Raw genomic sequence first — 23,659 nt, 5'->3', positions numbered from 1 at the left:
ACCATCCAAAAAGCTTTGTCTAAGAAAATTACTCATTGCCGATGATGGGTGTGAGCAATCAGTGCAGCTGAACGGGTGCCAGGCATGTCTCCATGTGTTGCCAAGGTCAGAGTTGTGTTCTACACAGCTTCAGAAGCAGTGATTAAAACTCATTTCTAAAATTGTGCTGAACATGGTTTGGTCATTGCCGTTGGACTTTGCTGGGCACTGGTTGATGACACCCGTTGTTAGCAACTGGAAATTTTCTTTGTCCGTTCAAGACTACGCTGTGACCCAATGTGCTTCTGTCCTGCTGACACAGCCTTGCAAAAAATTGTCTGTTACCAAAGCTGGCAACTCAGCTGGGCCTTCCCAAGGACCCCTCTATTTAGCTTAATTGGGGGGTCTATTTTAAGCCTACACCCACTGCTCATATGAAAATGAACCTTATCACCCTGCTAACCATGTGGAGGAGACCCTCTGTTCATAGCCCTTTCCACTAGGAAGTGAAGGGATCAGATGCTTGGTGGCATTTTTCCTGCCCTTTCTCCACCATATTTCAGCGTGGGGGTGGGGGTGGGAGGAAGCACCCAGGGGAAGTAGGAAGAGGGACAGGTGTAGGGCTGGAAGGGATTGCATCATTCCCCCCCCACCTGTCAGTGAAATCCATAGTAAAGGTAATATAGCTCCAGGTTTTAGCACAGAGAGTCACCTCCTGGGAATCACCTCTCTCAGAAGTTCTGGGGACAGGCGACTCAGGAAGAACCCTTTTTAAGACACAAAACACCCTGCATATCCAGCTGCAGCAGATCAAATCCCTGGAATCCCAATAAAGAGTTGATCTGATCATTAATCTCTCTGTAAACACCAATATTGCTCAAAGTAATCAATAACAACAAACCAGGCCAAATTACACATTTCCAAGCTGTATTCCCAGCATCTCAGGAGATGGTAAATGGTGTCTAGACAACACAAATCCATATACACCACTGTAGCTTTCATGGGTCCCTGCTGAAAGCTTTTCCATTGTAAAACTATCCCAACTTTTCATAAACCTGTTCACATAGAGCACTTTATCTCTGTCAGCAGCTTTTCATTTTTGGACAACCCCACTAACAATGCTTAGAAGTCCCTATAATCCCACAATTCCTATAGCACAATGCCATGAATGTAATCCATGTAGAGTTAAGTACATTCTGTGCTGAAGAACCACTGTGGATTTTTTGTTAATATCTATATTTTTATTTCTCATCCATCATTTCTATACCACAGTCTCTGTCCCAGATGCAATAGATGTGTATTTATGCTTTAAATTCTGTCACAGTGGATTAGTATGATAGATGAAGAAGAAGAGGATATCAGGCCTGTTATCTTGTCCGTAGGGTATAAAACTCCCTTCCAGCTCTGTCATATGTGTACGCAAGGTCTCCTTACGGGGAGTTATTTAATGTAATACTTGAAAATATTGCAGGTGGGAGAGGATGGAAATTTAGGGGATATATATGTTCCTGAATATTATTTACAGCCATTACTACCGCTCTTTGTACTATGTTGGAAGCTTTTGTGAGAGGTGTGAAAACATGTGCTCAGGGCCCAATGGCAGTCAAAATAGCTAAGAAAATGTAAGGCTGTTGTAAGAGAGGGGTAGAAAATAAAACTGAACAGATAATGCCATTATATTACTCAATAATATGGTGTCATGTTGAACGTCATATTCCTTTTTTGTCATTCCATGGGTACAGCAGCAATAGAAAAGAGCAGGGCAAATGATCAGAGGCATAGAATGGTTTCTCTTTGAGGAGAGAGTAAAAGGCCTGGGGCTATTTGGTTTCAGCAGAGATGAACAACAAGCAAATACCAAACAGATTTAAAAGTGTCAAATTTAAAAATAACACAAAGAAATAATGTTTTACACAACGTATAATTATCCTGTGGAGCTTGCAATATATTATTGAGGCAGAGAGCTTGGTAGGATACAGATTTGTATAATAAGAACCAGCTATAGTCATACCAGTTAATTAAAAAATTATAAGGGCTATCAACCCAAATGACTCAGAATATAAACCAATTCTCCTACAATATTACCAAAAAAACTTCCTCCGCAAACAAGTTTCATGCCTTCCTCTGAAGCATCTGGCACTGGCTATTGTTGGAGACCAGGATACTGGACTAGATGACCCATGTGTCTGATCCAGTTAATATATGTGCTCCAAACAATTTTTCTTGCATGATAGAATAAGAATAATGCAAGACAGAGCATCTTTCCAAGCCAGTCAAATTTTCTGTTATCTCTATTAAGAGCATTCAATTCTTTGTTAGTTACCACACTTCAGAGGACATGCAACAAATAATCAAATCCTAATCAAGATGGTCACTAATTTCAAAACTGCTGCTGCAGAGTTCAGCTGGCTTTTGTATTGATTCTTGTAGTAAGCACAGACACCATTTCTCATGAGAAGATTTTCTAGAAGGGAAGCTATCAGAATGATTTCGAAAGCTATTGTCTCAAACTGCAATTTTGCTGAAAGTAACATAGGCAAATTGTGTGCAACTTGTGTAACTCATATTTGCTTCCAGTTTGTAACAGCCATTATTCTTACAGGGTATTTTTGGAGTTATAATCATTACGATTTTTATACATGGGTAAGGGGGATGTAGGTAATGTTTGCCTAATTCCTTTTCAAAACAAAAATGCAGTTGACTGGGTTATTGCACTTCTGGAAAATGCTCTGATATGATGATGATGGGTGCAGTAGAAGAACCTGAACAGAACAGAATCAATCATTGTAACTACATTTTGTGATTAATTATCAAAAGTGGTATTAGCTCAGCAGTTGTTGAACTGTGGTCAATGGACCACTAGTGTTCTGTGGAAAACCTGCTGGTCACACGATGCTAACAGTCCTCCCTGCTTCTTACTAACTCACATGACAAGAAAACTAGAAATATACCAATCTCTTTCTGAGTATTCCTCTTCCAAGTCATCAGTGCCTGGGGTTGCCACAAGGATGTTCAATGATGAGGGAACTGGAGAGGAGGTGGCTCCTGAGTCATTTTCAGAAATTCTTTAGGAACCTCATTGAACGTCCTTGAGATTTAGGCTCCTAAATTCTAAGTGGCTTTTTAAAATGGGATTTAGGCTTCTAAATCACTTAGGTGCTTTTGAAAATTGTACCCAATCTCTCTACTAAAATGGGGTCCACACATCTCTGAGGGTTTATAAGACATCTTAGTAGCACCAGATGTTCATTTACATGTAATAATGTTCTTGGGCCAGGGGATCTTTTTACATTTAATAATTGCTTGGATTTCAAGGAATAAGTGACCATATTTCAACAAACTTGATTCCATTGACTTTTAGTCATACTTGAAATGCCACAAGGTATTATATAGTCCTCCCTTAAATAAACCAAGCATTATTTCATTTGTTTATTTTCAAAGGCATTTCACTGATCCATTATAGTTACACTTTGAGCTGGTAGCACAAAGGGGACCTACTGTTTGTTCTCATGCTAAAAGCTTGAATGCCAGCCAGAAATGCAAACTTCATGCTGTCCCTTTGGCTCCTGAGTCAGTCTTCTTCCAGATGAGACACTATAAATAGAAAGGCTTATTCTTAAGCCTTATGCACAGTGTTTGGAAGGGAGCACATGTTTTCAGAAGTGATACCTAAAGGAACGGCAGCTCTACAGTTAGTATGCAGTATCACAGCTATCAAAATACCTTGGCCTCCTCATACTTCCAAAGATTGAGAAATACAATAGAAACTACTAAAAGGTTAATATTTTCCAAACATTTTACTAGGGAGATCTCCTGAGTTGAGGGAGATGCTCTGGTATTCATAGACAATGCTGTGTGTAACTGATGGCAAATGCTGAATTGTTGATGGTGAATATTGTATCTGAATTTTTTAGACTTTTCTCCCATGTAATATTCTCTCAAACCAATCAATTTATGTGAAAATACACAAACTTCTTAGACTGACCTTATTCGTGGAAAGGGGGCTGGGTATATTTTTCAGTGTACTATTGTACTTAGTAAGTAATTTTTTAATGAGAATCAAGCACATTCCTACAAACACTGTATGATTTTATATTCCCTTCTGTTTTGTTGGCTTTCATCCTGCTTTAAAGCAGATTGGAGTAAACAAACACTGTCACAAGGCAAATATAACATTTTTATTTTATTGTATCCAAAGGTTTTTAGAGTGATAAAGGTGGGTGTCTCATTTAAATGGTCATTTTTTAATCTAAATAACCCTCAGAATATTGCAGTGTTGTAAAGTAATGGATCCTGGCAGCTTACAACGTTAATGTACTAGCGGGGCTCAAGGCTGTAGAATGCTTGGGGAGGGGAGGATTTAAAGGGAAGTCCTGCCTTTTTGTCTTTTAAAGGGAAGAAGGGAAAAAAGAATGCAATGGCAGCAATCAGAAGTTACCTAACATTAAGGAAAAGAGAGAGCAGAGGCTTATTTAGGGAAGTTCAACATATGGCCATGAAGTAGCTGAATACATAGTAAGTTAATAAAGAAAACCTGGTGTCCCAAAACACGAGCCGCTGTGTTTCATGTTCCATTACAGCAAATACTTGTAATCCCTTGGTAATGCTAATTACTTTCAAATCGGAAATGTCAGTGTTTGAATGCAGATACCAGGAAATATGAAACCTCATGTTCTCTGAGTAGGCATCACATAGAGTGCTCAATGGGCTAAGGCAGTTATTCAAGTTCTTCCCAACATCTTTCCTTCTGGCTACATTTACTTTTTAGTTCTTTGACCATCCTTTTCTCCGAACATTGACACTGGAAACCCAGTACCTGACTGAACTGGGTGATCATGTTAGTTTTGCCTGGCACACAGCCCATGAGCTGATACCTATTCCCATATAGGGTAACTTTTCACAGAAAAGCCTTGGTTTTCAAAAGGGTTCCTTTTAATTCTTGGTGATACTTTATACATATTTCCAAGGAAAAAGAAAAAATCACCTTTCCCAGTGGCTTGGGGGTTTCCATTGGCAAAGGCACGAACATGATGTGTAACAACTAAGTCACCAGTGGCAGAAAATCCTCATGGGTCCAGCTTGTTAGAACTGCAGTACTGCCAAACACAGAGGCCCAATAAATGCATTGTCTTAATTTTCAATAATTGCTTGGTACACTTGGCTTCTCCCTCTAGGCCCAAACTGTACCTAACCCTTGCATAGGTGCAGTAGACTGGGGAGGGAGCAAGGAGCCTTCCCATGCCCCATTGCAGCTCTATGTAAGGGCAAGAGACTCTGCTCTCCCAGTGATGGAGGATGCAGCCTGGGCACTGCCTGGAGTGCAACATAGGCCCAGTTGTTTAACCCAACTCTCTTTCCCACAACAGTAAAAAGTTTGTCCCAGGGTAAGAAATATAAATTCGGTCTGGTGAAAACAGTATAAACCCTGGCTCTCAAACAGGATAGTTTATCGATGTGCTACAGTAAATGGCTATAGTACTATGCTCACTGCTAATACACAGAACCTTCCACATAATCAGTTTTGAAGGAACAGCAATGGACACTGTGTGGAGTCAAGCACAGGAGTTTATTACGCACAGCACTGGCGGAGTATCACTTTGCTTATTAGGCTCAGAGGCACTGCCCAACAATTAATTACAATAGATTATATAGGGTGCCATGGGTGGAGAGAAGCGACGGGGAGGGAGTTCCCAAGCCCCTGGACAGGTTCTAGCAGCAAGACGAGATAAGCACAATAAGCCAAGGGTCTAAAAGATTACACAATGGCTCCACCCATGGCTCAAATTAACATATTGCTAACACATAGGTAATTACCCTTAAACTATTTCTATTAAAGTATATAGGTTAAATCCTAATTTTGGGGTCCAGGGGAATGAGGTAGCAGCTCTCCCAGTTGACCAAGAGGTACATTCCTGGAGATTTAAAGCAAAAAAGTAATAATTAGTATTTAACAATAACAATTGTTTATAGTTTTATCCTTGCATTTCTGTGAACTGGGATTGGCATACATCTGTGAGTGGAGGGTGTCATTACTCATGTCAATCATGTTAGGCCTCTCCCTGAACTCTGTTCTGGCATCTGAGGGGTATTGTACCACTATCTCCTTCCTGCATCAGGGAGTTAACTTTGAGGCCCTTCTTAGCGTTTTATGTGTCTATAACTCGCGCTAAGGACAGCCAATTACAGCTCACCGTCTGGAGTCATGCTGACTCCACTAATCGATTTGAAACGCACAAGGTTGTCTGTCTACCCCAGCTTTCTCTTAGCCACGTATTGTTCTTTGTTAGCTAGCCCTCATGCCCCAGGCCAAGCTGTGGACTCCAGGCCTATATGAAAAGTTCTTAACAGAAATTGTAGTTAAGATTTTACATCTACATTAAATGGATTATGGCCCTTCAGTTTATGGGCTAATTTGGTATTCCATTTAATTTTACCAAAACCGCTGATAACAAATAATTCATATTAAAGGATTTAATATTTATATTTGTATTTATATTCACACAGGAAAAAGGCGCACATTTTAACAGTAAGCATAGTTAACCACTGGAACAATTTACCATGGCTTGTGGTGGATTGTTCATCACCGACCATTTTAAAATCAAGATTGGATTTTTTCTAAGATATATGCACTGGCCACTAGGAATTACTTTGGGGAAGATCCGTGGTCTGTGTACACAAGAAGTCAGACTACATGATCACAGGTTTCAGAGTAACAGCCGTGTTAGTCTGTATTCGCAAAAAGAAAAGGAGTACTTGTGGCATCTTAGAGACTAAAATTGGTTAGTCTCTAAGGTGCCACAAGTACTCCTTTTCTTTTTACATGATCACAGTGGTCCGTTCTGGCCTTGGGATCTATGAATATGTGAAAGTACCTCCACTACCACCTTCTGTGGTTTTGGTTCTTTTATTTTAATTTATTGTAACGAAATCACAGTTCTTATATACATATATAAGTATGGCATTCATGTTATATAGCGGTACAATGTACTTTCAGAGTATGTATACAGCTCATTATAGCATTAGTAACAGCAAACATGAAGTAACACCTAAAATGTGTATTTGTCCATAGATGATTCAATAGAAATAAATGCATAAAACTAATGAAAGAAACCCAGAAAAAAATCATAAATATAAAAATATCTATAAATGTCCTTTGTTTAGAACAAATTTGATCTGTTTATGCAGGTATTATAAAGTCACAGATGAGAGAAAGCTGTCGTTTAAAGACAGGTTTCAGAGTAACAGCCGTGTTAGTCTGTATTCGCAAAAAGAAAAGGAGTACTAGTGGACCTTAGAGACTAACCAATTTATTTGAGCATGAGCTTTCGTGAGCTACAGCTCACTTCATCGGATCCATACCGTGGAAACTGCAGAAGACATTATATACACAGAGACCATGAAACAATACCTCCTCCCACCCCACTCTCCTGCTGGTAATAGCTTATCTAAAGTGATCATCAAGTTGGGCCATTTCCAGCACAAATCCAGGTTTTCTCACCCTCCGCCCCCCCCCCCCCCCCACAAACTCACTCTCCTGCTGGTAATAGCCCATCCAAAGTGACCACTCTCTTTAAAATCTGTATGATAATCAAGGTGGGCCATTTCCAGCACAAATCCAGGTTTTCTCACCCCCCCCGCCCCCCTCCAAAAACCACACACACAAACTCACTCTCCTGCTGGTAATAGCTTATCCAAAGTGACCACTTTGATAATCAAGGTGGGCCATTTCCAGCACAAATACAATGCCATCCACAGCCTCAGAAACAACTCTGACATCATAATCAAAAAGGCTGACAAAGGAGATGCTGTTGTCATCATGAATAGGTCGGAATACGAACAAGAGGCTGCTCAGCAGCTCTCCAACACCACTTTCTACAAGCCATTACCCTATGATCCCACTGAGAGTTACCAAAAGCAACTACAGCATTTGCTCAAGAAACTTCCTGAAAAAGCACAAGATCAAATCTGCACAGACACACCCCTGGAACCCCGACCTGGGATATTCTATCTACTATCCAAGATCCATAAACCTGGAAATCCTGGGTGCCCCATCATCTCAGGTATTGGCACCCTGACAGCAGGATTGTCTGGCTATGTAGACTCCCTCCTCAGGCCCTACGCTACCAGCACTCCCAGCTACCTTCAAGACACCACTGACTTCCTGAGGAAACTACAATCCATCGGTGATCTTCCTGATAACACCCTCCTGGCCACTATGGATGTAGAAGCCCTCTACACCAACAATCCACACAAAGATGGACTACAAGCCGTCAAGAACACTATCCCCAATAATGTCACGGCTAACCTGGTGGCTGAACTTTGTGACTTTGTCCTTACCCATAACTATTTTACATTTGGGGACAATGTATACCTTCAGATCAGCGGCACTGCTGTGGGTACCCGCATGGCCCCACAGTATGCCAACATTTTTATGGCTGACTTAGAACAACACTTCCTCAGCTCTCGTCCCATAACGCCCCTACTATACTTGCGCTATATTGATGACATCTTCATCATCTGGACCCATGGAAAAGAAGCCCTTGAGGAACTCCACCATGATTTCAACAATTTCCATCCCACTATCAACCTCAGCCCGGTCCAGTCCACACAAGAGATCCACTTCCTGGACACTACAGTGCTAATAAACAATGGTCACATAAACACCACCCTATACCGGAAACCTACTGACCGCTATTCCTACCTACATGCCTCCAGCTTTCACCCTGACCACACCACACGATCCATCATCTACAGCCAAGCTCTGCAATACAACCGCATTTGCTCCAACCCCTCAGACAGAGACAAACACCTACAAGATCTCTATCAAGCATTCTTACAACTACAATACCCACCTGCGGAAGTGAAGAAACAGATTGATAGAGCCAGAAGAGTTCCCAGAAGTCACCTGCTACAGGACAGGCCTAACAAAGAAAATAACAGAACGCCACTAGCCATCACCTTCAGCCCCCAACTAAAACCCCTCCAACGCATTATTAAGGATCTACAACCTATCCGGAAGGATGACCCAACACTCTCACAAATCTTGGGAGACAGGCCAATCCTTGCCTGCAGACAGCCCCGCAACCTGAAGCAAATACTCACCAACAACCACATACCACACAACAGAACCACTAACCTAGGAACCTATCCTTGCAACAAAGCCCGTTGCCAACTGTGCCCACATATCTATTCAGGGGACACCATCACAGGGTCTAATAACATCAGCCACACTATCAGAGGCTCATTCACCTGCACATCCACCAATGTGATATATGCCATCATGTGCCAGCAATGCCCCTCTGCCATGTACATTGGTCAAACTAGACAATCTCTACGTAAAAGAATAAATGGACACAAATCAGATGTCAAGAATTATAACATTCATAAACCAGTCGGAGAACACTTCAATCTCTCTGGTCACGCAATCACAGACATGAAGGTCACTATCTTACAACAAAAAAACTTCAAATCCAGACTCCAGCGAGAAACTGCTGAATTGGAATTCATTTGCAAATTGGATACTATTAATTTAGGCTTAAATAGAGACTGGGAGTGGCTAAGTCATTATGCAAGGTAGCCTATTTCCCCTTGTTTTTTTCTACCCCCTCCCCCCCAACGTTCTGGTTAAACTTGGATTTATGCTGGAAATGGCCCACCTTGATTATCATGCACATTGTAAGGAGAGTGGTCAGTTTGGATGAGCTATTGCCAGCAGGAGAGTGAGTTTGTGTGTGTGTGGGGTGGGGGGTGAGAAAACCTGGATTTGTGCTGGAAATGGCCCACCTTGATTATCATGCACTTTGTAGGGAGAGTGGTCACTTTGGATGAGCTATTACCAGCAGGAGAGTGAGTTTGTGTGGGTGAGGGGGTGAGAAAACCTGTATTTGTGCTGGAAATGGCCCACCTTGATTATCATGCACATTGTAGGGAGAGTGGTTGCTTTGGATAAGCTATTACCAGCAGGAGAGTGAGTTTTTGTGTGTGTGTTTTTTTGAAAAAAAAAAAAAAAAAAAGAGGGGGTGGGGGGGTGAGAAAACCTGTATTTGTGCTGGAAATGGCCCACCTTGATTTTCATACACATTGTGAGGAGAGTGGTCACTTTGGATAAGCTATTACCAGCAGGAGAGTGAGTTTGTGTGTGTGGTTTTTGGAGGGGGGTGGGGGGGTGAGAAAACCTGGATTTGTGCTGGAAATGGCCCACCTTGATTATCATACAGATTTTAAAGAGAGTGGTCACTTTGGATGGGCTATTTCCAGCAGGAGAGTGAGTTTTTGTGGGGGGGGGGGGGGGCGGAGGGTGAGAAAACCTGGATTTGTGCTGGAAATGGCCCAACTTGATGATCACTTTAGATAAGCTATTACCAGCAGGAGAGTGGGGTGGGAGGAGGTATTGTTTCATGGTCTCTGTGTATATAATGTCTTCTGCAGTTTCCACGGTATGCATCCAATGAAGTGAGCTGTAGCTCACAAAAGCTCATGCTCAAATAAATTTGTTAGTCTCTAAGGTGCCACAAGTACTCCTTTTCTTTCTGTCGTTTAAAGACATGGTCTTGTGGGGTACCATGCACCCTCACATCTGTTAAAGTCAGCGATCTATCTCTGATCCAACCCTCAGCCCTGATCCAACAAAGCATTAAACATATGCTTTAGTTTGAGCACACAAGTAATCCCATTAATTTCAATGGGACTTTATACGCTAATCAAAGATGATTGCAACTGAATGTTGTTATTGTTAGTGACATTGCAGACACCACCATGTGATAACAGTCTTCCATATGTCCCACTGGTCATAGAAATAGCAAGAGCAACTGCATATTTCAGTGACAGTACTTTATATAATGCCTTCCTTTTACTCATTTTATATATTATATATGTTTAAGCACATTAGAAGCACACACAGAACTAATTTGTAAATTGCATTTGTATATGTTACTATTGCAAGAAATGCAACAAAATTTCCAATATTCCAACTTGATGTTAAAGTGATGAATATAAGGAATGAGCAAACTAATCATGTTCAGACTCTTTCTGTATTTGACACAGGTGGGACACATCACTTGGAGATTTAATTTTTTCCAGACAGTATCTGCAGATTACCACCATTGTGCCATCCACCTCTGTTTATGGATTTGGTGAACATGAACATCCATCCTTTAAGCACAATATGAATTTTGTTAATTATGCAATGTTTTCCAGAGACCAGCCACCAACAGTAAGTCATTTAATGCAGCATCTGGTGCGGGGATCATACTGTAAAAATTAAATGGCAAAATAAAATAATACCAGATTAATAGCATCACTATATGACAAGAGGTGTTATTTATGAATTAACAGCAAAGAACATAAAATGGGTTTCATAAAATGTTATGGAAATACAACAAAATATAATTAGCTAAATAGTAAGATCACTGGGTATTTTACAGTGATTTGGAAACTTGGCATAAGAAACATTCTTCGTTCCTAGTAAAAAATATTCCATGTGTCAAGGCTCTGATTCAGCATAGTATTTAAGCTCATGCTTAAGTTCATCCCTATACATCCAAGCATTTAAGAATGACTTCAAGGGGATTAAAATTAGGCACATTCTTAAATGCTTGGCTGAGTTGCAGCTTAAATGCTGGTCTGTCAATGATATATTCTCATTAGCAGTGAATTTCTTAGCCTGGTCATTCAGGAGCATTTGCCTGAATGCCAGAGTGCTATAGTCCATGGCTAAGAGTTTAAATAAGATAAGATAAAAGTGACAATGTTGAGGCTAAAAATATCTCTTGTTCTATTGATGAAGCTTTACATTTGTTATGCAAATAACCCATTTCAGCTATGAACTAATAAATGTCCTTGTCTGTGTATGTGTTTTTGGTTGACAAAGATTGTGAAAGATTGGCAAAACAAGCTCTATATAATCCATTTTTGATGTTTCAGCCATTTACCAATCTTTATGGAGTTCATCCTTTTTATATGTGCATCGAGAATGACTCAAATACTCACGGTATCCTCTTACTGAACTCCAATGCACAAGGTAATACAGTATATGATCCATACATATATAGATTAAGTATAGAAAGATGTTAAATTGTTTCTGTTATATATAAATAACTCTTTTCACTAATGACTTTTAAACATACAAATATGTGACAGGATTTCTAAAATATTACACATATCATAAGTGAGTTTCCAGGGACCATTATTATGTTCTCAAAGAGACTTCATTGCAATTCCTGTAAAACAAATAAAATATACACTTTCAACTAAAATTATATGATTGATTAACTTTTTAAAACTAGATGCAAGGGTAGAGAAAGTTGAAGTCAATAGAAATTTCCTCTGGGACTGACACCAGCAAAATAAGTCAATTTAGGTTAGTATTGTGCTCAATCTGAGAAGAATAGCTTTGCATGTTACCATGGTCACCTCACTGTATTAATCTAATACTGTAAATTTTGAAAAGGGGAATCTTCACTAAAGCTATGAAATCAATTTCTCTGGCAGGCAATGACTTCCAGTAAAAAATTAGATGTGTATATATTCTATAGAGGAGCTTTAGACGCATGTGGGTGATTCCTTTATCTATAAATGAAATTAAGAAACACAAAACCTTGCAATATATTTTATGTGCATTTGTTATTGTGCAGAATAGAATAAATCTGGAAATATAGCTCACAGCACCATGGTAGCTTACTACTGTTATACACATTTCCTTATTTCGCTTTGTCCATACAGTGTGCCATCCATGTAAGACAGGACCGCCTTGCAAGGGTGCCTGTTTCTGTTTTGTGATGCTGGAAGATAGATGATTTGTACTTGTTCTGTGGGCTGTGTGGGTGGGATATGTGCTTAAAGTAAGTGTCTGGCTAACCTACTTGGCAGCTGTGCACTGAAGGGTTCAGAATGCATAGGATTGGCACTGAGGCAATTTCTACTGTGTGCAACACTTCTGTTTTCTTCTTTCAGATATTACTCTGAGTCCAAATCCATCCTTAACCTTCCGCACCATTGGAGGGATCCTCGACTTCTATGTATTTCTTGGCCCAACTCCTGAATATGTAGTACAGCAATACACAGAGGTTAGTAGAGAACTAGCTGCGGCACACAGGATCATGTACTATAAAGAAACCCTTAATTATCCGTATTGTCAGATAATTTGATTATAAATTTGTCCATCGGTTATGTTTACATCAAACTGGAGCTTATTGGCAAAACTTTTATACCTCCATCTGGGCAAAGTTTTTGTAAAAACCCTATAGGCTTTAATTGGGATGTGACTAATATAAATTGTTCAAAGAATCTATATAATTTAATAGTGAATGTGATCAGCATTTCTATAGGCATTTGAATCAAACTGTAGAATTCTATAGCAGAGATGGATTTTCTATTTAAGTTCTCTAGGAAAAGTTCTCTCTATCAATATATCTGGGTTCTTATAACAGTATATGATCACCTCCCAACACCTAATAACCAAAATCACAATAGGACAGTGATTTAATTTTCCTCCCTGTTTAGCCCAAGTCTGCTAGGTCGATGATTAATATTTATTTTTATTCCCTCCCCGCTCTCTCTTCCTAGGGTTACCCTGTACTTTTCTTGCACAGAGCAATAATCATAACATTTTTCAAAGCACAAAAAGCTTTTAACAGTATTTTATCCTCATTAATGTTGGAGTTCTGATTGTAGCCCCTTTTTTGCCACCTGCAAATTATTAGATTCGTGGGAGAAGTTCCGGTTCCTACAGGCGCTCATTATGCATTTGGATGAGAAAGACAGGGAGAGATTTAATCCTTTTTGATTTTTGTTTCACTCAGTTGCGTGAGTCGGAGAGCTTGTGAACATAGGAAGCAAGAATGAAGAAATTAGTCTGTTCCTTTAACATGATTAAAGCAGGTATTTTTGCTTAATAATATAAATCTGCAATAGTATTTGACTTCATTTGAATACATGAAGACAGATCCCAGAACTGATCTGGATCCAAATTTTCTGAAGGTTCAAGGTAGTTTGGATCTGGTGATCACATTCAGGTCCATCTCTAACATGAACTTATTGTTATCATTGCAGCTGAGGAAACAAACTGACGTACAAAGAGGGGTAAGAGCAGGGTGAAGCTGTGTACAGGATTTCCCCAGGGGTTTTATAAAAAAGTAAATATTGTCTGAGCACCAATAGCATAAGGAGGTATCTCAGAAGGCAGAGAATAGGGGGAGCATCCAGGCTTATCTTTATATGTATCTGGCCCACTGCAGCTTCATACATAGACTATTTTATATCTCATACAGTAGGGTGCACATTCTGGTTGCTCCCCTCTAAATGTTGTTGCTCTAGGTCTTGTGGTCGCTACAAAATTCTTTACAATTTTGCCTTTGTAAACAAATAACATCACTATGGTATTCACTATATTCCCTGTAAGAAGTAGAATCAACACCATGGTAATGTTAATGGCTTGCAAAGCCAATTGTAAAGATTTGAATGGTAACCACTGTAATTATCAGGAGAAAAATTATGAATGTCACTACTTAGATCCATGGTGTTTCTTCTGCCACCTTTACCCCGCCCCCGCGTCTTCCTTTCTTTGTTTCCCTATTCTGTCATCCAAGTCCCTCTCTTTCTCTTCTCTTCCTTTCAGTTTGTCTCTTATCCATTTTTGTTTTTCTATTCTGTAATTTTCCCCATTTTCATGCACCTCTGCACATGCCTGAGTGTGTATGCGCACGCCCACGCACACACGGAGCTGACAAAAGTGATGTGACAAGCCTCTGATGCAGTATAAGACTGACTCTCTGGGAATAAGCTGTGTCATTTTGTTTGGCATCAAGCACTTTACACTTGGAGCTGGCAGGAGACTGAAACTGATTAGGATTTCCCTCTACAGCCAGCTTCTTGTTCAAAGTGCTGGATGGCAGAGAACAAGCATAAAGGGTGGCCCATAATTAGGGCCCTTCCAAATTCACGGCCATGAAAAAAGCATCATGGACTGCGAAATCTGGTCTTTTGTGTGCTTTTACCCTGAACTATACAGATTTCACAGGGGAGACGAGAGTTTCTCGAATTGCGGGTCCTGACCCAAAAAGGAGTTGTGGGGGGTGGGGGTGTAGAAAGTTATTTTAGGGGGGGTTGTGGTATTGCCACCCTTACTTCTGTGCTGCCTTCAGAGCTGAGTGGCCGGAAAGTGGTGGCTGTTGGCTGGCTGCCCAGCTCTGAAGGCAGCGCCCTGCCAACAGCAGTGTAGAAATAAGGGAGGCAATACCACCCCTTCCCCCCCCCCCCCACAATAACCTCGCCACCCCACGCAACTCCTTTTTGGGTCAGGACCCCTACAATTACGGTGAAATTTCAGATTTAAATAGCTGAAATCATGAAATTTACTATTTTTAAAATCCTTTGACCATTAAACTGACCAAAATGGACTACGAATTTGATAGGGCTGTACCCATAATATATGTGACGCCGACCACAAATGCATTTCAGGGAAACACTGGATTAATACAACAGTGCTTCTATACCACAGACCTGGATTAGGTAATCAGATACTATGATGACCAGTGCCCTAGAAATACATTAATGTTCTCCCCATATGACCAAGAGGAACAAAGTTTGCTGGTAATATCTTAGTCCCCATTTATTCATGTTGCAAAATCACCATTTTTCAGCTACAGAGACCAACTGCAAGATTTACATAACAATAGAAAAAGGATGGGTTGGAGTGGGGAAATATTACTCTTTTCCTACGGTGGGACTGGATAACTCCACTTGCACTCCGGTAAGGAGAGAACTCGGTTTGTTTCTGTTTGTCTGATGGACCTCCAGAGGTAAAAGCATGAGCGGCTACAGCTTGAGCCAAAGAGTCCTGGGTCTCTAGCTGGGCTATAATAGACTCATCTCTTCTGCAGATTGGGCACAGAGGAAGGCCTGTAACACATACTGACCAATGGATTACATTACTATTCCAGAAAAGGCAAGATCTTTCCGGTTTTTCGTTTCTGCCAAGGGGAAAGGGATCCTCTAAAATTGCATGAAGGAAAAAGAACCTTGTTTGGTTTGGATGATTAGCTACCATCACTGTAGGGACCAGTGTTGTATACTGTGCTTTGTTTAAATAATCACAGAATCCCAGGACTGGAAGGGACCTCGAGAGGTCATCTAGTCCAGTTCCCTGCACTCATAGCAGAACAAAGTACTATCTAGACCACCCCTGACAGGTGTTTGTCTAACCTGTTCTTAAAAATCTCCAATGATACAGAGTCCACAATCTCCCTGGGCAATTTATTCCAGTGCTTAACCACCCTGACAGGAAGTTTTTCCTAATGTCCAACCTAAACCTCCCTTGCTGCAATTTAAGCCCATTGCTTCTTGTCCCATCCTCAGAGGTTAAGGAGAACAATTTTTCTCCCTTCTCCTTGTAACAACCTTTTATGTACTTGAAAACTGTTTTCGTGTCCCCTCTCAGTCTTCTCTTCTACAGACTAAACAAACCCATTTTTTTCTATCTTCCCTCACAGGTCATGTTTTCTAGACCTTTAATCATTTTTGCTGCTCTTCTCTTGACTTTCTCCAGTTTGTCCACATCTTTCCTGAAATGTAGCACCCTGAACTGGACACAATATTCCTGTTGAGGCCTAATCAGTGTGGAGTAGAATGAAATAATTGCTTCTTGTGTCTTGCTTACAATACTCTGCTAATACATCCCAGAATGGTGTTCACTTTTTTTGCAGCAGTGTTACACTGTTGACTCATATTCAGCTTGTGATCCACTATGACCCCCAGATCCCTTTCCATAATACTCCTTCCTAGGCAGTCATTTCCCATGTTGTATGTGTGCAACTGAATGTTCCTTCCTAAATGGAGTAATTTGCATTTGTTCTTGTTGAATTTCATCCTATTTACTTCAGACCATTTCTCCAGTTTGTCCAGATCATTTTAAATTATGATCCTATTCTCCAAACCACTTGTAACCCCTCCCGGCTTGGTATCGTCCACGAGGTCTTGTGTACAATATAACTTTTAAAGGAATTTTTTTACCCAGTTAGTGAAATACCTAGCTCTAAACACACCTTATGTGCACATGCAACATTACTAATGCAGCCAGGTGCTGTGGCTGCTAATCACGCATTCCCCTTGTCAAAAGCTTAAGCATTCAGAAATTACAATGATGGGGCCATGTAAAAACTGTGGGAGACCGATAGAAGCCTGTCCTAGCACATGGTTTCCTTATTGTAATCAGTTTTCAACGTTGTTATTTTTCTGGACAGACAAGTATTCCTAACTAAGCTATGTAGCTTGTTTGGCTGGTCTTCCTTCCAACTAGCTGTGTGTGTAGTAGGACGTCACAGAGTGCTAGTCTCCAAGGGCAGGTCTTCACTACCCACCAGATCGGCGGGTAGTGATTGATCTAGTGGGGATCGATTTATTGCATCTCACCTAGATGCGATAAATCGATCCCCAAACACGCTCCCCATCAACTCCGGAACTCCAGCTCGCGAAAGGTGGAAGCGGAGTCGACGGGGGAGTGGCAGCAGTCGTGTAGCTGAAGTTGCGTATCTTAGGTCGGTCCCCTCCCCCGCCCCCCAGTGTAGGCCAGGGCTAAGTGTTGCTGATGCCACTCTCGGTGTATGCCTCTGGATGCTCCATCCACGGCTGCCCAGATTTTCCTACAATGCACTAAACATGGTACACCCACAATTGTGAGGCAGAAAAGCTGCAGTGTGGGCTCTCATGCTAGCTGTTCAATTCTTCTTTCAATTACAATGCCACTGCATTGCAAATCATCACCAAAAAAGAGGCTGCAAAGCTGGTGAATTCCCCTGTGCAGCAGGAACCCAGGGGTGGGACAGAGCTGGTCTAGTGGCTGTTTGGCACCCACCCACATTTCCTGGCATAGGATGTGTGGCCTGTGAAATGGGGATGTAGCTGGAGCACGCTGGCATTCCATTTATTCCTGGGTGCTGGAATAGTCCATTGGGCCACGGGCAGCCAGGCGTAAATTAGAGCAGCTTGTAGCGATCTATTGTACTAGAATATAATAGCATGGTTTGGAATTTAATCCCAGTCACGCAACATAGCCACACAACATTGTACTCTGACCATTTTCTAAAACAGTAATGTGTCGGGAGCAGGAATGAACTGCAAGGTAGAGGAACAAAATAAGTGGTAAGAAACCTGTCTGAACCATTTCTGTATTATGCTTCTCTGGGCTTTGATTATTTTACAAGCTGCATTTCAAAATTGTGGGTCGAGAAAACAAACCAGGGACAGCACAGAGGGAAATGTTTTGCGACCTCGGCATCTGTCAGGATTCAGAGATATTAACTAAGCTTTGAAAGGTTCAAGCCTTCCTTCACAGGTGCAATCACATGCTGTTTTTAGAGCAGTTAGGCTGAGTTTTGCTAATGAAAAGCCAAGTAATTGGATTGGAGACTGCAGACATTATAAAACCATATTTGCCAGTGTCTAATGAGGGGAGAATCACTGCCTGCTGCTGGTTTGCTCCCCTCCTCATTAAACACGTTCCCAACTGGGCAGGGAACTCATGTAAATAAATAGCCTGTTTGGGAATGTGAGGAGCAATTGCTATTCAGTGGTCTGAGAACTGCTTCAAAAGAAGTGACAGGTCACTTGGTTCTCCTGGTTACTAAAGGCCAGACGGTTTATTAATTGTGCTCCTGCACAGTCAATTACTGCCCCAGCAGTGCCAAGGAAGAGACCCCATAAAGAAATGCCAAAGAAGCACATGCACATGACAAAGTGCTGGGTGGTAGGGTGTGTAATTGCAATATTAGTGCATGCAAAACACAGGGGTACATCCAAACTCCTCGGGGTTAAAGCCAACGATATCAGGGACCCAACACAAGGGCTATCCTGGCAGTTTTTAGGAAAATGGTTACTTACTTGTAACCAAGGATCTTTGAGATGGACCCAGCACATTCACCCTCTTGGAATAGGTGCTGACCAGTGCAGCTGCATGGTGGTCCCTGGGGTAAGCAGTGCCTCTGGTGTTCGTGCTCGCGTGCTCCCTTCTGCCTCTGCCCTCAGCATTTCATCATGTTCTGAGGGCCCTGCTGTAAAAGGGGCCACGGCAGCAGATCCTGCCTCTGTTTCTTCCACAGAAGAAGGGAAGGAGGGTGGGGGAGTGCAAATATGCAGAGTCCCATCTTGAAGAACCTAGTTTACAAGGAAGTAACCTTCATCTCTTCTTCAAGTGTCCTCTGCATATTCCCACTCTTTCAATAGTTTGGCGAACAGTATATAGTAAAATGGCTGGTGAGACAAGATGTCCTAATTAAAGAGAGATTGGAGAACTGTCGTGCCAAACCTACCAGCTATGTCTAATGCATAATCTTTAGTAAAAGGATGTATTGAGCTCCTTTTGGCTGCTTTACAAATTTCTATTAATGGGAGGTGTTTGAAGTATGCTGCTGAAGTAGCAACTGCCCTAGTAGAATGGGTTTTAATAGCAGCAGAAGTGATTGTGATGCTTTCTTCTACTCTCTTCTATATAGTGTCTGACCCATCTAGTTTAAGCAGAAAAAGCTTTTCCTTTATAATTATCTGAATAGGTAACAGTTTATGAGCAATCCTGAACATTTTTGTTCTATCCAAATAATTAGTTAAAACTCTTTTAGCATCCAAACAATGTAACTTTGATTCACTCTTATGAAGTTTTCAAAAGAATACTGGAAGGTTAATACATCATTGATTAACATGAAAATCAGAAATTATTTTAGGTAAAAATTTTGGGTGCAGCCAGAGCACTACTTTGTCCTTGCTCTTGAACAAAAGTGGTATTTGGTATTGAGGCTGATGGCAAAGAGGTCTATGCTTGGAAATTTCCAAGGATTGAAGATGTCCTGAATCACTGATTGCTTCAGAGACCATTTATAACTCTGCAAAGAGTCTCTACTCAGTTGGTCGATTAGTTAGTTCTGAGATCCCTATATGCAATGCAGTTAGATAAATTTTGTGACATATACACCAGTCCCATAGTTTTATTGCTTCTCGGCAAAGTTGTAATGATCTGTTTATTTACATACTACATTGCTGTCATTGTCCTTGGCAGCTTGAACCACAGAGCCCTGAATTTGGGGAAGGAAGGATCTGAGTGCTAAATGGACATTGATATGAAGTTATAATTGTTGCAGATTCCACAGACTCCTTGCCATTAATGTGCTAAGATGCGCACTCCAACTGTTCTTGGAAGCATCTGTTCTAGCTGTTACTGAAATAGGCAATGGATTGAACATCACTCTTTTCAGTAGATTCATGGGCTTCAGTCTCCACAGGAGAGCATCTGAGGCCTTCGCTGGGACTGTAAGCACCATGTGCATACTGCACATTTTTGGCTTGAAATTTCTTGAAACCCAGCGTTGAAGAAGACTCATTCTGAGCCTTGTGGTAAGAATGTAGGGTGTGTGACAAAGTTCCTCCTCTGCCTTGGTGGTTCCTGCGCTTATTGGCAGATTTTGCTTGCCTCAGAGATTCACAGTAGCCCTCAGTTTGGCCATTTTCTTGGCTCAAATCTGCCGTTCTCGGCTCCCATTGGCTGCGGTTCGCCACTCCAGGCCAATGGGAGTGTGGGGATGTTTACCTGGCACATCCCTTGGCCCATGCTGTTTCCTGCAGCCCCCATTGACCTGCAGCGGCAAACCATGGCTAGTGGGAGCCGCGATCGGCTGAACCTGTGGGTGTGGCAGGTAAACAAACCGGTCCGGCCCAGCAGGGTCTTTCCCTGAACAAGTGGCCAACCGGCTTTGAGAACCACTGCTCTAGGAGGTACGCTCTCACTACTCTGGAGTTGAGAACTGCTCCTGTGAAAGAGTTTGGAGATTGTTTGTTTTTGCTGGATACATTACGGATTTTTTCTTGTTTATCAGAAAACCTAGTTTTTGGAACAGAGACTGTGTGAAAAGAATTACTAGGTTCAACTAATCTTTGGCATGAACTTTCAGAAGCCAGTCACTGGCATATGGAAAAATGAAAATTCCTTGTCTTCTGAGGAAGGCTGCTATTACAGAAAGGCATTTTATAAAAAGCTCTGGGTTTAGCAGAAAGGCCAAGGGGGAGAACTTAGTATTGGAAATGGTCCTGCCCGAGGGCAAAAGAAAGGTATTTCCTGTGAGAAGATTGAATAAAAATATGGAAGTAATCATGCTTGAGATCAAGAGCATCAAACCAATCCTGAGCAGAAAGAAAGGGGAAAATTGAACTGAGTCAATATCCCGAAGCAGAACTTCCTGGTGTGTTTGTTTAATTAGATCTAGATTCATATCTAGAATTTGTTTAAAATATCGTGTGTGTGTGTGTTTAAAGAGGAAATATCTATAATAAAAACCTTGATGCCTGAGGTTTTCCAGAACCTCCTCTATTGCTCCCTCTAATAGAAGAGAATGGATTTCTGATCTCAGAAATGTCTCATTAGAGAGGTCCCTAAAAAGGAACAGGAGGGTGCTATGGAGAGATGGTCTTGAATTGGATGGTGTAGCCCTCTTTAATAATGTCCCAAACCCATCTGTCTGTAGTGATGTTTTAACATTTGGTGTAAAAATGAGACAGAAAGCTACAGAAGAACTGTGTAAGATTGGTTTTCAGCTCTCAGCTGTAATGTCAAACCTGAGGTCTAACAGAAGTTAAAGAAATAGTGGTAGTAGAAAAGTTCTTTGATCTCATCTTGGATTTAGAGGATCTTTTTCTTAATTGGGACTGAGAAGGAGGAGGATGCTGTTGTTGCTACTAGTCTTGTCTTTAAGAGTAGTAAGAAGAAGATGAACAGGGTATATAACATTGTCTCCAGTATCTAAACAAGATGCAGAAATCCTCCTGAAAGACTGCAAGAGTCCTAGAGATCCTTGATTTAGATCTCATTTTTCTAACGCTTCGTCTGTTTTAGAACTGGACAGATTGTTTCCCTCAAATGGGAGATCCTTGATTTTTGATTTAATAACAAGGGGAGAGAAAAAGATCAGAATCAAGTTAGCCTATGAAGAAATATAGAAGAGGCTATGATCTTGAAGAAGCATCTGAAATGTCAAAGGAGCCTCTAAGGACATTTTTGGCCCACATTTTCATAACGGCGTTAGCTAACTTTCAATCTTCCTCCAGAATATTCTTTGTAAAGAATGAAATTTTGTCCCATAGGTGAAATTGATACTGGTAATGATTGCTTGATGGTTAGCAATCCTCATAATCAAGGAAGACTAAGAAAACAGTTTCCTTCCCAAAGAATCTAATCTTTTCCCTTCTCTATCATTAGGAGTGGAGTGTAAGTACCCAGCTTTTGACCTCTGTGCTGTTGCTGCCACGACTAGGGAGTTAGGAGCAGGAAGCATAAAAGCATGAAAAACACTCATACGGGATTTGATATAGCCTCTCTTCTTGGAAATAGGTTGGCAAGATGAGAGTTTTTTCTATATTGATTTTGCTGGTTGCAAGCGACCTTCCAAGACTGGTAAAGAAACCTTGTTGGTAGGGGTACTACCAAATATATCAAAGACTGTGTGAGGAGCTTCATCTGTGACAGATGTGAAGTTTATGTAGTAACCATTCAGCTAATAAGCTCATGACATTGAATAGTGTTTTTCCAAGAGAGACTAAGCTGATGCAACACCCACATTTCATCAGGCGAGGAAACACCTGGTAATTATTGTTCAAGTTGCTGAGTTCAAGTTGTTGAGAAGGGGAATCTCATTCCTGCTCTTCTTCATAAAGAGCGTCAGGGACAATGGTAGAGCCATAGTTCTTATCATTGGATCTGCAGGGTTAGGCTCTGAACATCCCAGCTCCACAGGAGTAGTTCTGTCTCAACATGGATCCAAAGACTAAGATATGAAGGGAGGTTGATTGAGCCAGGATATCCAAGGTGGCATATGCCAAACCTGCCAACTCTTCAATTCTAGCATGGTGTCATAGTACTGAGGATAGGGGACCTGCTGATAATCCAGATGAGAAATGCAATTTTTGGATAAGACAGGAAAGGGTTGTGGATCCACAAATACCACCAGATCCAGATCTTCCTCTGAATGGTGTTCTGATCCTGGATCTAACAAGGAGCTGATAGAAGAAACAATTGAAGTTGGAAGTTGAAGTAGATATATGGGAGATATTGTCTACCTCTGCAACCCAATAAGAATCTTAGCTGGCAGAGTTAGTATTTCTGCAGATTCTTGCACTACAGTGCCTCTTCATGCACTCTGCCTCTTGTCTGGAGGAAAGGAGTCTGAAAAATGCTTTTTCACACTTAGTTTTCCAGATCTCAGCGTGGAACTGAAAAAATCTATGGAGCCAGGTGGATCAGAGTATACCTGTGCTGTAATGACTATAGATGGAACTGAGAAAGATGAAGTATTTGGATCAGATGATTTTCCAGAACCATAATGTTGTACAATACAGAGAGGCCTTAAGGTACAGATCTCTGGCAAGTTTCAGATCCATAAATTCCCAATCTGAAGATGAATCTCTTGACTGAGGAGTTCTCTCCTGCAGTGAAAGATGCTTTGTCTTGGTCTTCTTTTTCCTCTGAACCAAGGGTCCCAGATCCGCAGAGGCCCCAGTCACAGATTACCCATTGCCCATAACTCTTTTGGTGAAGGGCTGACCTCTTCTCAATATGAGGTTCAGAAGTTTAGCTACTGAACACTCAGTCATCTTGGAACTGGAGCTTGGTGGAGAGGCTGACTAAGTCAATAACAATGCCTTCTGGAAC

General features: G+C 41.2%; 1 protein-coding gene across 1 annotated transcript in view; it reads left to right on the top strand.

Annotated features, from left to right (window-relative positions):
- Positions 1-23,659, top strand: part of LOC125636362 (sucrase-isomaltase, intestinal-like) — a 73,546-nt gene that overhangs the window by 3,282 nt on the left and 46,605 nt on the right. Inside the window, exons 3-5 of the mRNA XM_048849363.2 lie at positions 11,023-11,191; positions 11,902-11,998; positions 12,931-13,043. Coding sequence (XP_048705320.2) covers positions 11,023-11,191; positions 11,902-11,998; positions 12,931-13,043 — 379 coding nt within the window. The remainder of the gene's footprint in view (positions 1-11,022; positions 11,192-11,901; positions 11,999-12,930; positions 13,044-23,659) is intronic.

Source organism: Caretta caretta, chromosome 1 (assembly GCF_965140235.1).
Source record: "Caretta caretta isolate rCarCar2 chromosome 1, rCarCar1.hap1, whole genome shotgun sequence".
Taxonomy (NCBI): domain Eukaryota; kingdom Metazoa; phylum Chordata; order Testudines; family Cheloniidae; genus Caretta; species Caretta caretta.
This window is presented reverse-complemented; position numbering and strand designations above follow the sequence as displayed.